This window comes from Oreochromis aureus, linkage group 17, assembly GCF_013358895.1.
Source record: "Oreochromis aureus strain Israel breed Guangdong linkage group 17, ZZ_aureus, whole genome shotgun sequence".
In the NCBI taxonomy this organism is placed as follows: domain Eukaryota; kingdom Metazoa; phylum Chordata; class Actinopteri; order Cichliformes; family Cichlidae; genus Oreochromis; species Oreochromis aureus.
The window spans coordinates 32,294,966-32,310,907 of NC_052958.1; the positions used below are offsets into that span (position 1 = coordinate 32,294,966).

Here is a 15,942-nt window from a genome sequence, read left to right on the forward strand (position 1 = left end):
TCCAGTTTTATCTGTCACAATTTATAGACCACCTAAAGACAGTGCTGCTTTTATCAAGGAATTCTCAGAATTTTTAACAAACATACATTCAAAGTATAATATGATAATTTTAACCGGTGATTTTAACCTGCACATAGATAATCCTTCTGACCCTACATCAAAAGAATTCTTAAACATTCTTCACTGTATGGATTTTACCCAGCACGTCACGCAGCCGACTCACAACAGAGGACACACTCTGGACCTGGTCATCACCCATGGGCTGTCCACCAGTGTGTCCTCTGTTGTTGACTTGGCTGTCTCTGACCACTACTGTGTGTTTTTTAACATCACCGGTTTTATTCAGCGGGAGACCTCGGTGCGAACTGTGAGGAGGCGCTATCTAACCTCTGAAGTGGCTGCAAATTTTACCAGGGTTTTAGACGAATGTCCCCCTGTGATTCTACCTGCACCCTGTGATTTTATTTTTAATCATTTTAACCTCAAACTGAAGAAAAGCCTTGACTCCGTTGCTCCACTCACCACCAAAAAGATTAACGTAAAACGTGTATCACCCTGGAGAAACGAAGAAGTCAAAAATTCAAAAGAAATTGCAGGGCAGCAGAAAGGAGATGGAGGAAAAATAAAATGCAATCAACCATCAAATACTTTTGCGAGCAACTTAAAATTTACAATAATACACTAAGGAATTCAAGAAATTCATACCGCCAAAATAATCAGTAATAACAAAAATAATCCCAAGGTCCTCTTCTCCACCATAGATCATTTATTTAACCCTGATTTTAACAGCTCCCAAAGAACCCCCACAGACTCACTCTGTGAGCAGTTTGCAGACCACTTCAGGGGAAAATCAACACCATCAGATGTGATATTTTATCTTCTCGTGATATGATTTTAAACACATCTGAGGGCTCGATTGTACCTGAGGAGACACTGGACAGCTTTGTCCTGGTTAATGCTGAGAACCTTAAGAAAGTTTTCTCCACAGTGAGACCCACCACATGTCTTTTAGATCCAATCCCTCTTCACTTTTTAAAACACTTTATGGATGTTTTGAAGCGGAGCTTTTATACATGATGAATTGCTCTCTTCAGTTGGGTGTCTTCCTGCTGCTTTTAAACGGCGGTGGTGAGGCCCTTCTGAAGAAGAGCAATTTGGATTGCAATGATTTTAATAACTACAGACCTGTATCCAACTTACCATTTTTAAGTAAAATTTTAGAAAAACTTGTTTTTACTCAGATTAATGATTTTTTGATTGATAAACAGATCCTAGAAATATTTCAGTCTGGATTTCGGGTGAACCACAGCACAGAGACCGCTCTCCTAAAGGTTTTAAATGATATTAGATGTAACTGGGACTCCCAAAAGCTCTCAGTCCTGGTGCTACTGGATCTAAGCGCAGCCTTTGATACAGTAGACCACGCTATACTTTTAAACAGACTGAAACACATGGTGGGCCTCTCTGGTGCTGTACACAACTGGTTCACTTCCTATCTCTCAGACAGAACTTTTATGGTGTGTATGGATACATGCTCCTCTAAGATCCATAAAATGACATGTGGTGTGCCTCAAGGGTCGGTTTTAGGCCCTGTACTTTTTAATTTGTATATGCTCCTCTTGGCAGTGTCATCAGGAGGCATGGAGTGAACTTCCACAGTTACGCTGATGATACTCAGCTGTATATCTCCGTGTCTCCTGATGACACCAGACCAATGGATGCCCTTTTAACTGTATTCTAGATATAAAATCTTGGATGGCAGAAAACTTTTTACAGCTTAACCAGGACAAAACTGAAGTTTTAATCATCGGTCCTGAGGCTCAGAGAGAGAAACTCTTGTCTAAATTACAGGCATTTTCACTATGCCCTTCACTACAAGTGAAAAACCTGGGTGTTATTCTTGACTCTGAGCTTGGTTTTATCCCACATATTAAACACGTAACCAAAATTGGATTTTATCATCTAAAAATATAGCCAGAGTCCGCCCTATTCTCTCTCGGGCCAACACGGAGATGCTGATGCATGCTTTTATTACCAGTCGCATTGATTACTGTAATGCCCTGCTCTCTGGTCTCCCCAAAAAGAATATTTCACCTTTACAACTTTTACAAAACTCTGCAGCTCGTGTGCTGACGAAGACCAGAGGGCGGGCCCACATTACACCGGTTTTACAATCGCTGCATTGGCTCCCCGTGTGTTTCAGGATCGATTTTAAAGTTCTTTTATTGGTTTTTAAATGTCTTAATGGTCTTGGGCCTTCTTATCTTTCAGATCTGCTTTTACCATATGAACCCTCTCGCGGACCCTGAGGTCCTCTGGTACTGGCCTTTTTGATTGTTCCTAAAGTCAGGACACATACTCACGGAGAGGCAGCTTTTCAGTGGTATGGTCCTCGACTGTGGAACAGCCTGCCGGAGGAGCTCAGGGCCGCAGAGAACGTACATGTTTTTAAGAACAGGCTCAAGACCCACCTTTTTAATTTAGCTTTTAACTAACGTTTATTTATTTTATGCTTATTTATTCTATCCTGTTATTCTATTTATATTATTAATTTAGTTTTACCTAATATTTATTGATTTTATTCTTATTCATTTTTTATCTTCTTACTCTGTTTATACTTATATTTATATTGTATCCCACTCTTATTTATTTTATCTTTTTATCCTGTTTATATTCTTATTAGGTCATATCTCCAGTGTTTCCTCGGAGGGGGCTCTCTGCACCGGGGCTGTGATCGACCGTGGCTGCTAGGGCTCTGTGGATCCTCTCAGCCTGGCTGGGGGGCTTCTTTGCCTCCCTCCTGCTGTGTGCCCAGCCTGGAGGCTGCGGTCTGTGACCGGCTCCCGGTGCAGACAGCTCCCTGTGATAGTGTTTCCTCACTTGGCTAATGCGTACCCAGCCCAATTTTACTCTTTAAGTGTGTGTGTGTGTGTGTGTGTGTGTGTGTGGGGGTAGTAATGTGTATATCCATGACCGTTTCTGTTAATGAGAGTGTGGGGAATGAGTGGGAGGGTGGGGTGGGCTGCTTTTAACCATGTAAAGCACTTTGTGCTACAGTTTTTTTTTTGTATGAAAAGTGCTTTATAAATAAAGATTTATTAATTGATTGATTGATTTCATAACTGCCATAGTTTCGGTGCAGATCAAACAGACACACGTCCCCTTGAACTCTTTGAAGAAATATTCAATCTCTCACCGTGTCTGAAATTTTCTGCACTCACTTTCTACCTTTCGCTTCTTTGGTTCTGCCATGTTTAGTAACTTGGGGTAAATTTCTTCTGTGATTGTCCTTTTTGGTGGAGCAACTGCCTTGATCAACAGTAGCTCCCTCTGGTGTTAAAACTAAGAAGTGCAATACACTCAAGCAAAAGTTGAAGTGCGGGCCATATTCTATTCTATTTATAAAATTACTTGCGGGCCAATTAAAAATGGCCCGCGGGCCGGAGTTTGGACACCCCTGGTTTAATGTGTATATCCAAAATGTACTACTTCTCTTTTTATTGCTGGATTTCTTTCATTTTATTAAGCTCACATTATGACCACTAGCCTAACATTGCATTGGTCCCCCTTGTGCTGCCCAAGCTGCCCTGATGAAAGTAACATCCACATGGATGGCATGAACCAAGGTTTCCCAGCAGAACATTGCCCAAAGCAACACACTGCCTACACAGACTTGCTTCACTCCCCACATGCATCAATGTGTCTTTGCCACCCAGGACCCTGTCGCTGGTTCGCCATGGTTCCTTCCTTAAACCACTTTTAGTAGATACTGCCCGCTGCAGGCCGGGAACACCCCACAAGCGATGCACTTTTTGAGATGCTCGAAGCTAGCCGTCACAATTTGGCCCTTTTCACTAACATTGCTATTTTTGTCCATTTTTTCGTGCTTCTAACACATCAGCTTTAAGGACAAAATATTAACTTTCTTCCTAATATATCCCACCCACTAACAGGTGCCATGATGATGAGATAAGAGTTATATATGTCTCTGTATATACACACACACACACACACACACACACACACTATATTTATCTATATCCATCTGTCTGTGACAGATAATACCAAACCAAACAGATTTCACAAAATGGCATCAAATTTCAAAAAACAAGACTTTATTTTAAAAAGTATGCACAGTTTTGGACAAAATTTCATTCATGGAACAGCACTGCATCTTCACTACTTCAGGTAGTTATTTGAACATGACACAGAAAATCAAGACAACTTTATCAGAGCCTTTCCAGCCTGCAGGAAAATCAATGGCATTTCTTTACACAGAATAATAAACATCAACAAATATCACATGTCAACCGTGTAGTTGCAGAGACAGGCAGAGCAAAAACCAGGCCTCAAAAACAAATAAATAACATTTGCTCACACCTGGATCCAGTAGTCCGAGCTGGACTGCTGCAGAGGGCTTTCATGACAAAACTTCTAATCTGTGGTAGCTTGCTTGACCTTGTGGGAGAGTTAATCTGGAGCAGGACTAACAGCTGGGACTCTGTAGTCCAGGCAGACTGCTGTGGTGTTTATTCTAAAAACTATTGCGCCCCTCTGCGGGTTGATGCTGCTGAGCCAGTTACCGTAACTGTCTCTCGCTGGGTCGTAATCATCTCTCACCTACCTACACAGTTACACACAGAAACACAAAGAGGGGGGAAGAGAGCATAAATCAATCACTTGTTCAACTGAGACTAACACGCTCTACCCAACACTGTAAAATCAGCATCCAACTGATTTTGGTAATATTTGTCATTGTTGTACTTAAATTTGTAAACCTTGTTTCAAACGGCATGATTAAAGACATTCTTTTGTTTCTATTCTCCTTCCGGCCTGTCGAATGGTGGGCGAGGCTATAGTGTTAACTCCAGGCGCACTCTATGTAAGGTTCTGGTTTCCTTATTTGGTAAGCAATGTTACTTCCTGCCCTTTGTGGGCTCACATGTGTTTGTATATGGTGGACCGTTAAGCCACCCTTGAATCATACTGCTGGGTGTTTGTAGAAAAGGAAAATCCAAACAATAATCAGGTCCTTTGCCCAGTATTTCCTGTCAAGTTTACGCTCCCAGAAAGCTTGACAAAATAAAACATGATTATGTTTAGGGATGGGTACCGGTAACCGTGTCGACATAAACGGTAGTAACCATACCGGCGGCGCACATTTCGGTGCTTTTTTTTCCCCCCTGAGATATCATACACTTCAGATTCTAGCCAATCATTTTACCTTTCCAAAGACAGTAGGTGGCCCCAGGTACGTACGTTCTTTTAGAGCAGAGCTACAGATTAAAAACGCCCAAGGCGAAGCGGTCAAAAGTCTGGCTGTACTTCACAGCAAAAGATGCAAACTCAGCAGCCTGCAACAAGTGCTTTAAGGTGATACTGTGCAAAGGAGGTAACACCTCGAATCTGCTGAAACACCTGGCGACGCATAGCGGGTTTTTTTTAAAGCTGAGAAATGCACTGTACCTACCACAGGTGTGGTGCCTGTTATCGGACCCAGAGTTACCAACATCCTCCAAGAACCTGAAGAGGAGTGTCCTGGCCCCGAGCCCCGCCAGTGTAGCAGACATGATGACGGATGATGATGGCAGCAGCAGTCGTTCTTCTCTGGGCGAGTAGCTTAATGTTGTTTGTGTGTAATTTACATTGAGTAGGCTAACTATGTTATTAAATTAATGCATGTAAGGTGAACTAGCAAACACCGTCGTAGTTACATGCAACTGTCTTCTTGTTTGATGGCAGATGCTCCCTTCACCCTGGCCAAAAAGGCTAAAATGACCAAAGAAAAAGTGGAAAGCAGCTAAACATGAGAGGTTTTTGGACAAAGTTTGTGTTCTCCATTCTTTAAGCACCGGCACTGTTTCAAAAGAACCGGTTTGGCACCGGTATCAGATAAAACCTAAACGATACCCATCCCTAATTATGTTACATTGTGTTTGTTAACAGCATAATATATCCACTCATTTTGCTAATGCATTACTACGGTAATGCCATCTTTTTAAAGGCCATGGGTATTCATGCATAATTTATTTTCTAAAGTTCTAAATATCATACTAGCGTATTCAAATGCCATGATAAAGTGTATTTACTCAAATGGCATTCAAAAAGTATGTGTCATTTTTTAAAAATGTCATAGTATGCTGCATTTTATATTGTTGTCCAAAACATCTGCAGTGCAGAGATTGCTAAAGTGTTCAACGACAGAAAGTGATCATCATGATGATTGACAGTCAGGCAAAAAGGATCAGCCAAACCTGAGCTCTCAACTTCATTGTGTTCAGGAATCCAACGCTCCAAAGTAATTGAAACTATTACAATCACCAATTAAGTGTCCCTGCTTTGGTAAGCTCACTTGTAAATTGTATGACTAAAATAAGTAAGATACTCATCTGATCTGATATGGATTTGAAAAGCAGACGCAAGCATTTCTGGATTGAAGTTGCTGATCTGGATGTTTAGTAACCCCAGCAAAGGGTATAAAACTCTGATCACACAATCAGTAAAAAAAAAAAAAAAAAAAAAAAGGAACCCAAAACATTAAAAATTAGACAGAAACAATATTTTTATGAAAGTTGCAGGTTATATAGGGTTAGAACCACAACAGCTGGATCTATTGGAGGCTTCTTTTGTTTAAATAAACAAGATGAATTGTTTAAATTATTCCAGGCAGCTGAGCTCTAAAGCCCAGATCAGAGATATCTTCAATGTCCTTTAACATTACTTGAGTCGTGGGTTAATATCTTTTTACATTAGTTCTAATACGAGTGCAGTTTCGTACTCACAGAACTAACTTTTAGCTTTGTAGTTTACTCCAATTAAAAAACAAAACCAAAACCCAGCAGTTGGCATCTACAGCAGTAGGGCTGTTCGATATAACAATATATATCGGATGAAAATATAAAAACGTCTATCATTTCATTTTACGCTATCGTTTGTTTCGTGGTGTTGCAAAATAAACTGCTTACGGCAATATTTTTTCATAGTTTTGATGGTCACTGTAGTAGCTATATTAATTTCTTAAAGTTCTCTCTTTCTCTTATATTTAATACAACCACACTAGTGACGGACAAGCGCCTATGTTTATGCGCTGTTGTTAGCAACAAGGACGGTAAAACCACCGTGTGTCCGCTTGTTTATTTTCCACGTAAACCTTTCACAATAAAGCTCAAGATCCTGTTGAGACTTTTAAAATAAACTGAATCACACGAAAGAGTATGCAGAGTGTTTACAGATGAGAAGCAAAAAAGAGCCGTCAGGTGCTAAAAAATAAACCTTAGACTCAAACGTTAGAACAGGCTTTTCCCCGCAGCACGCTCTGTAATAAATACTCACAAAGAAACCGTCGGGCATTACAACTTATGTCTAAAAATTTATCGTTTCATGCGTCGGTTAAAACACTGACTCCAGGCACACGACGCAAAAGCTGGAAACACTTCACGCAAGTCGAACTGCCCGAGATTCACAGAATTTACAGAAAATGTTACATTTTTGTGATTTATATCGTTATCGGGACGATAGATGTCTTATATCGGGATGAGATTTTGGTCATATCGCACAGCCCTACACAGCCGATTACTTCCACATTTATAAAAGCACTCATATCCTAACCCTCACCTGTCCTCCTGATTTGCCACGACCGAACTGCCTTCATCCTTGAAGCATCCCAGTCTGTCCTGATGATGCTGTTATCCAGCCGTGTGCCATTAATGAAGCGCAAGGCATGCTCTGCATCTGCACAGGTGTAGTATCTGGGACAGCATTAAGGCACAACATGTGTAAATCATGATGTACTGGTAACTTCAATTTCTAAGTGCATGGCAGCCAGTCAAATTACTGACTCAGTATATTTTAGCATGAATTAAACATTTTTAAATGATACTCGACAAAGCAGAACCCACAAGCAGTCTTCTTGGTTTTGTCCAGGCCAATGATGATACGTGTGACATCTCCACTTTTAGAAAACAGCTTGTGCACCTGTTAACAGTGGCTCAAAAAAAAAAAAAAAAAAAAAAAAAAGTTGGAAAACTTCAGAAAATTTAATAAGAAAATATCTCCTGTGAATTTCCCAACTCTGGGATTGATCTTATGATAAACATTAAAACACTATCAGAAAAATTAACACTGAAAATATGTTTATTATGTGTTTTTGACATATAATTTTCTTATGTGCGACGTATTGATGTTCAGTTTTTTCCCATCATATTTTTCACCCCTCGAGCACAAAGACAGCTTCAGTGCAGTGCTGCTGAAAGTGTCAAGCTGCTGTGGAGCTCAAAGCAGCTAAAATGCCACTTTTTACAAGACTTTTGTCAGGCACACATAAAATGTAACAGGACTGGTTCTTATAGGACTCAAGCACTTAAAAGTACCATATACAACATGGCTCACTCATACAAGCACTTTCTATCTCACAGTCACACACCAATGGAGGCATCAGAAGGCAACTTGGGGTTCAGCATCTTGCCCAAGGATACTTGGGCGTGCAGACTAAAGATCAAACCGACAATCTTCTGATTAGTAGATGGCCTGCTCCAACTCTTGAACTACAACAATCAAAATAAGCTTTTTTCACAATTCAAAAAAAGAAGAAGCTTCAATTCATAAATGTATTAAATCAGTGGAATCCGTGTGATTGCTCTAAACATATAAACACTTGATGCTTATGTGTAATGCCAGTGGGGTTTAGGTGGCATAACTAGAGGACAATATTTGACTAAATATATTTGTTTAGCAGGCGGATCACATGTACTGTTTTATAAATGAGTCTCCTAATCTATTAGTAGCCCAGTCAGCCATTTCCCCCATCATATTGGTCTCTTTGAACGACATGATTAAAAAAAACAACAACAACAACAAACAAAAAAAAAAACTTTCCAATAAAGCCGGGTTATTACTTTAACTGGTGAAGATCTTGTGTGTTACCTGCTCCTCGGTGGTGTAGATAAAGAGGTTGCCCACATACAAAGTGTTCCTCTGCTTCAGAAGCTTCTCCTGTACATAGCGGTTACAGTAAAAACAGACGCAACAGCATAGATGTTAAAAAAAAAAAAAAAAAAAACCTCTCAGGAAGTTGACATTTTTGCGTTCAAACAACCAGTGTCGAAACAAGGAGTTAAGTTATGAGTTCGCCACGCTTTGGTCTCAACGAAGCACCGTAAAACAACATCAGCGGTACTTTTTAAGGCCAGGTTAAAATACAGAGATGTGTTTTGCTGTTCTGTTTGTTCCCGAGTCACCTCCACTACACAGCACCGCTCGCCTTTGTTGTTTACTAACAGTTAGCTAAAAGATAATCCGTTACATTCCCGTTAATTATGATAAGTTATCGTGTTCCTAAAGAGCACTTCCATGTTTGCCTTAAAGTGTTGGTCTCTGTATTTTCTAATGTCAGTGTAAGAATCACTTACATCAGCGCGTTTAGTCTAACAGACACCATGAAGAAATCGCAGTCGGGCGCTTTGCTGCTGTTCGACTGGGCGCATGCCGGAAAAAGGATGACGTTGCTTCCGTTTCATGTGTCCGTCCTTTGAATAAGTCCGTGTACAGCAACCTTTAGACGCCGGGTTAATGGCGCCGCCTGTTGATTTCACTGACTATAGAAAAAACATACGCTGAGTTATACAGTCATCGGTTGATATTCAATCATTGCCAAAATACAGTCACTGTTACCAGCATTCCTTACTACAAAACTCCCAGGATGTGAAGATCAAAAAATCCCTCTGAAGGTCCTACCTCAGCATCTTAGTTTTTACGATGATGTTGCACACAATTTAACAGCATTATGGCAATAATTAGAACTAGAAAATGCATTTTCTGAAGAAACTGCAGCGTGAATGCTGACGCGCAGTGGAGTGAAGTGGGCGGTGCCAATCTGACGTTCGGCTGACACAGATGACAGGACAGTGTGATCATGTCACAGAATAGATTTGTTAAGATAAAAGGGCAGGGTGGCGCCTTTCATCTTAAAAAATCCTTAAATAGGCAAGAAAGTTGTATGGTTCAAGCATTTACTTGGCATCGAAAGCTATGAACAGAAGTTCAAACCCTGTCTTCAACAAAGTGAACACAATGGAACATAACAGAGCCACGAGTAATCTGAATAATGTCACAGCAATTAAAAACGGTGTGAGGCCACTCCGAGAAAAATACAAACATGACTTTACAGGTAACAAAGCGACTCTAAATTCTCAAAAAAATTCAAATACAATAGATGAACGTTGGGAGTCGGTCTCTCTAGACGCAAAGGACAGCTGTATAAATGAACAGCTCCCAGATAGCCAGAACAGTTCTGCAAAAGGAGAAACCTCTTTGGAAAATTATGTAACCCCAAATGCTGTCAATTCACAGGAAAACCCACAAAAAAACAAAACTAAAAAAAGATCAATCACCAAAACCATGAAACTAATAATTAGACACTTTAAATTGTCTATTGTTAAAATCATAATGGCTCTTTAATCGATCGAGTGATTTTTTGAAACCTATAGAACGGTCGCAGCAGATGGCCGCCCCAAACTGAGCCTGGTTCTGCTGAAGGTTTCTTCCTATTAAAGGGAGTTTTTCCTTCCCACTGTCGCCAACGTGCTTGCTCAGAGGGGTCTGTGTGTTGGCTTTTCTTTTTTAACACTGTAAGGTTGTGACCTTACAGTAGGGATGTCGAACTCCAGGCCTCGAGGGCCGCTGTCCTGCAGGTTGTCGATATGTCCTTGATCCAACACAGCTGATTTAAATGGCTAAATCACCTCCTCAACATGTCTTGAAGTTCCCCAGAGGCCTGGTAATCAACTAGTCATTTGATTCAGGTGTGTTCCTGCAGGATACCAAGCCTTCGAGGCCTTCGAAGCACCTTGAAAAGACCATCATTTCATTTCCTTTGGCGCTATACAGACCAAAGTAAATTGAACTGCCAACATAACAAATTCAACACTTCAACTTAAAATCAATAAAAAATGTAAAATTTTATGCCCTGATTTCTGTTTGTTTTCATTGTTTGTGACTTGAATCGATGTGCTATTTAACCAACTTCCTGTTTCCTGCAAATGTGCAACCTATTTTGAAACCTTTAAACACACTAAACATGGCAGAATACATACATACATACAAATAAATAAATAAAGGAGAATGTAAGAGTTTTCATTCTTTACTTATTTCAAAACACACATTCAAAGCTCAGTTTTTAAAAGGTTACGATGTAACTACAGCCCAGGCAATGCAGCAATATATTAATGACTGACCTTGTATTGTGGCAGTAATTAGTTACTGATTACTTTTTTCAAGTAACTTGACCAACACTGGTGCCCACAGGGGTCAGTGTCTAACGGCTGCTTCCATTGTTTTCCTGCCGGAGGAGCGTGGAGAGGAAGGACAGCACGCACAGGGTGTGCAGAGACACGACAGCGGGGAGCACGAACACGGACGTCAGAGTGGGAGACACACACGGGAGTCTTGGGGAGCACAGGGATTAATTGTGCGTCAATTGCTACCACACTGTAAATAAACACACTGTTGATATTCAGAGCTCCGCGCCTGGGTCCTCCTTCCTCACATCTCCACGGTTGGCCATCGTCAACCGTGACAGAATGATCCCGCCAAGCATGGACCCAGCGGACTCTGAGGAGAGACTCAGGAGGGAGTAATGGACAAAATTTACAGACTTTTTTGAATTATGGTGGGAGAAGCCCGGGGAAGTGTTGCGTCGTGCCGTGGAGAGGCGGCTGCAGGAAACGTTGTTTAAATTCCCCTGGCTGGTGGACTCCCTCAATCCAGTCGTCCTGGACTTCCTGCTCTCAACCCTCCACCTCCACTCTCCTACTCAGGCTGCTTACCGGCCCGGACAGCCGGTGGATTCACAGCCTGACACGCCGGCCCCGACGTCTACACGGAAACGACGTTCGCGCCACCGGCACTCCTCACCGCAGCCGAATTCCCGGACATCTCAAGAGCCGGCTGTGGTGAATAATACGGACAATTTTTAATTTCCCTCACCATCCGCTTTTGTGTCTGCAGTGGACGCTGACGCTGCTGTGAGCCAGCCGTTAGCGTAGGTAGCATCAACTCAGAGGTCTCCACACCACTCGCTGCTTCACCATCTGCTGCTGCTGTGCCACCGTCGTCTCATCTGCCTGCAGCCACCACTCTGCCATCTTCTCCACCACCTGCTGCTGCCACCCGCACCTGCTCAGCCGGAGGAGCTGAGATTAATAAAAGATATGATTCAATGCAGAGAGGTCTATTAACACATCCTGAGTGAGAAAGGTGACTGGAAAGGAAAAACTCAATGTATCATGGGAATCCCCCGGCAGCCTACGTCTATTGCAGCATAACTAAGGGAGGATTCAGGGTCATCTTGTCCAGCCCTAACTATATGCTTTAGCAAAAAGGAAAGTTTTAAGCCTAATCTTGAAAGTAGAGATAGTGTCTGTCTCCCGAATCCAAACTGGAAGCTGGTTCCACAGAAGAGGGGCCTGAAAACTGAAGGCTCTGCCTCCCATTCTACTTTTAAATACTCTAGGAACAACAAGTAAGCCTGCACTGCAAGAGCAAAGTGCTCTAATAGGGTGATATGGTACTACATGGTCATTAAGATAAGATGGGGTCTGATTATTTAAGACCTTGTATGTGAGGAGCAGGATTTTGAATTCAATTCTGGATTTAACAGGAAGCCAATGAAGGGAAGTCAATACAGGAGAAATATGCTCTCTCTTTCTAGTCCCTGTCAGTACTCTTGCTCAATTCAATTCAATTCAATTTCTTTATTGTCCCACAAGGGGAAATTAGTTTAGCAGCAGGATAAAATGAACAGAACAATACTATAAATAATAATGACAATAATAATGATAGAAGGTTCAAGGACAGTTATTTGCCATTAAGGAGACAAGATGCAGTAGGGATAAAAGAGACCTGGAGTCTTTTAGTCCTCCTCGGAGGTACCCTAAAACGGCGGCCGGAAGGCAATAACTCAAACTCACTGTGAAGTGGATGGTTCACACAATTAATAATAGAATGAGCCTTTCTAAGCACATTTCTATTGTAGATGGCCAAAAGTCCATCTTGCCAGCGCCCTGAAATTTTGCTAGCAGTTTTTACCAGAAGTCCCAACCGATTCTTATTCTTCACCGTCAGGTTACCAAACCAGGCAGCGATACAAAAAGACAACACAGATTCAATAAAACTTCTATAAAACAAAGACAACATCTCAGATGAGACATTAAAAGATCTCATTTTCCTTAAAAAGAACAGTCTTTGTTGAACTTTTTTAGTAGTGGCATCAGCATGAGATTCAAAACACAGTTTATGGTCAAGTACCACACCTAGATATTTATAACTCTCAACTATCCCAATATCGGCAGTTTTAATGATAGTGGGTGATGAGCTATAAGAGGACTTCCTAAAATCAATAATCATGTCTTTAGTTTTTGACACATTAAGTGAAAGGAAGGACTCATCACACCAATTCACAAAATCATCTACAACCTGTCCATGGCCTGACTCATCCCCCACTAGAAGACTGACGATTACTGTGTCGTCAGCAAACTTCAGGATATGTCTGTTCGTGAAATTGCTGCGACACTCATTTGTGTACAGAATGAACAGAAGGGGAGAGAGGCAACAACCCTGGGGTGATCCAGTAGAGGAGGAGAGCACATCAGAAAATACATGATTCACCCTCACGCATTGTGACCTATTAGTCAGAAAGTCTGTCACCCAGCCGACCAGACTAGTGTCAAGCTTAAAATGATTGTAAAGCCTGTCAGCAAGTAAGAAGGGTTGAATCATATTAAATGCAGATGAAAAGTCAGCAAATAATAATCTTGCATGGGTGTGGGGGGCCTCAAGATGCTTATACAAGAGATGCATGAGTGTGACAACAGCATCCTCCACACCTCTCCCTGCTCTATAGGCAAACTGGAAGGGGTCAAGATGGTGTTCAACATGCATTAAAATCTCCTTCTTAATTATCTTCTCAAATGACTTCATCACTAAAGAAGTCAGAGCCACAGGCCTAAAATCATTCAGTACCTTAGGAGAACTGCCCTTAGCAACTGGAACAATGACAGCATGTTTCCAAATCTTAGGTACTGTCTGTAGCTCTAAAGAAAGTGAGAAGATATGGTGAAAAATCCCACTCAGCTGATCAGCACAAGTTCTCAGTACCTGTCCACAGATGTTGTCAGGTCCAGGACACTTGCTTTTAGTGTGTCTAAAAAGATTAGCTACCCCCTCTCATCAATACAAATTGATGGGGAGTGATAGTTTTTCCCTCAGTGTGCTGGTCTGCCTAGAACAGTCATAGTTCTCAAAACGAAGGTAAAAACTGTTAAGACTGTCTGCCAGATGTTTGTCAGAGGTAAACCCCTTTAAGGTAATACTACTTTTACCTTTCGTATGTAGCCCTGCCATTGTTTTCATACCAAGGCAAGCTCTTTTGAGGTTGTTACTGCTGAGTTCTGCCTCAATCTTATTTCTGTACCTCATCTTGGCAATCTTTATTGCAGCCCCCTCACCTCCTTCCTCAATATTCTCTCAGTGGGCATGTCTCCCTCGTTAAAAGCAATTTTCCTTTTAAGAATCAGATCCTTAATATCTTTAGAGAGCCACGGTTTGTTATTAGGGAAAGTCTTAAATCCTCTGACTGGAATCACAGAGTCTTTGCAAAAAGAGATGTAGCTACACACCACATCAGTGAGTTCATCCAAATCAGAGGTGCTCTCTTGAAACAAGGACCAGTCAGTGCAATCAAAACACCCCTGAAGGGCAACACAACTGTCTTTTGTCCAGACATTAGTCCGCTTCACACAGGCCTTCTCCCTCCTAATCACAGATCTGTAAGCAGGGAGGAGGTGAATAACATTGTGATCCGAAGAACCTAGCGCAGGTCCAGCTACAGACTTATATGCCCCCTTAATTGGTCCATAACACAAATCCAGCGTTTTGTTATGCCTTGTAGGACAAGTGACATATTGAAAGAAATTGTTCAGTGATTTCTTAAGATTACAGTTGTTAAAATCACCAAGAATAAAATTAGGAGCATCTGGAGAGAGAGTCTGCAGATTGTGTACCACTTTAAAAATGGCGTCAGCAGCAATTTTAACGTCAGCTTTAGGATGAATGTAAACAACAGTGACAAAAATTTGAGGGAACTCCCTCGGTAAGTAAAAAGGCCTGACAGATACAGAAAGGAGCTCGATGTCAGGAAGACACAACCGCTCCCGCACAGTAAAGTTATTACACCAGCCCTGGTTGATATACAAACATACCCCTCCTCCGTGAGATTTGCGTGTTACTCCACAGTTCCGATCCAATCTGACAGGGGTCCCAAAGCCGCTCATTCGCAGTGAAGTGTCACTGTCCATATCGGTCAGCCACGTCTCGGTAAGCGCCATCAGACATCTGTATTCCCGTAGATCAGGGGTGTCGAACTCCAGGCCTCAAGGGCCGGTGTCCTGCATGTTTTAGATCTCACCCTGGGTCAACACACCTGAATCAAGTGATTAGTTCATTACCAGGCCTCTGGAGAACTTCAGGACATGTTGAGGTAATTTAGCCATTTAAATCAGCTGTGTTGGATCAAGGACACATCTAAAACCTGCAGGACACCGGCCCTCGAGGCCTGGAGTTCGACACCTGTGCCGTAGATGAAGCACATTTCCTTGTAATTCATCCGTTTTGTTCCTAAGAGATTGGACATTGGCCAGAATCATAGAAGGCAGAGGAACACGATTCTTCCTCCGAAGTTTTCTTACACGCTGACGCACGCCGCCTTTCTTTCCGCGTTTTCTCAAGCGGCGGGGCTTTCCAAAATTAGTCTTTGACTGGGCAAATAAATCCTCACCAAGAATCGCATCTGTCCGAGCATTAGAAGAGTCGTACATAGACAAACAGGACCACCGTAATCCAAGTAGTTCCTCGCGTGTATAAGTGATTGTCAGTGAGAGTGAATGACTC

General features: G+C 41.7%; 1 protein-coding gene across 1 annotated transcript; it reads right to left on the reverse strand.

Annotated features, from left to right (window-relative positions):
• Positions 1-550: 550 nt before the first annotated feature.
• LOC120433852 (nuclear cap-binding protein subunit 2-like) lies at positions 551-15,350 on the reverse strand. The gene is made up of 7 exons (XM_039600804.1): positions 15,255-15,350; positions 12,069-12,188; positions 8,923-8,991; positions 7,880-7,974; positions 7,615-7,748; positions 5,716-5,769; positions 551-555 (listed from the first exon to the last, which is right to left on the reverse strand). Exons 1-7 carry the CDS (start codon positions 15,348-15,350, stop codon positions 551-553), a joined length of 573 nt encoding a protein of 190 aa, XP_039456738.1.
• Positions 15,351-15,942: the final 592 nt, after the last annotated feature.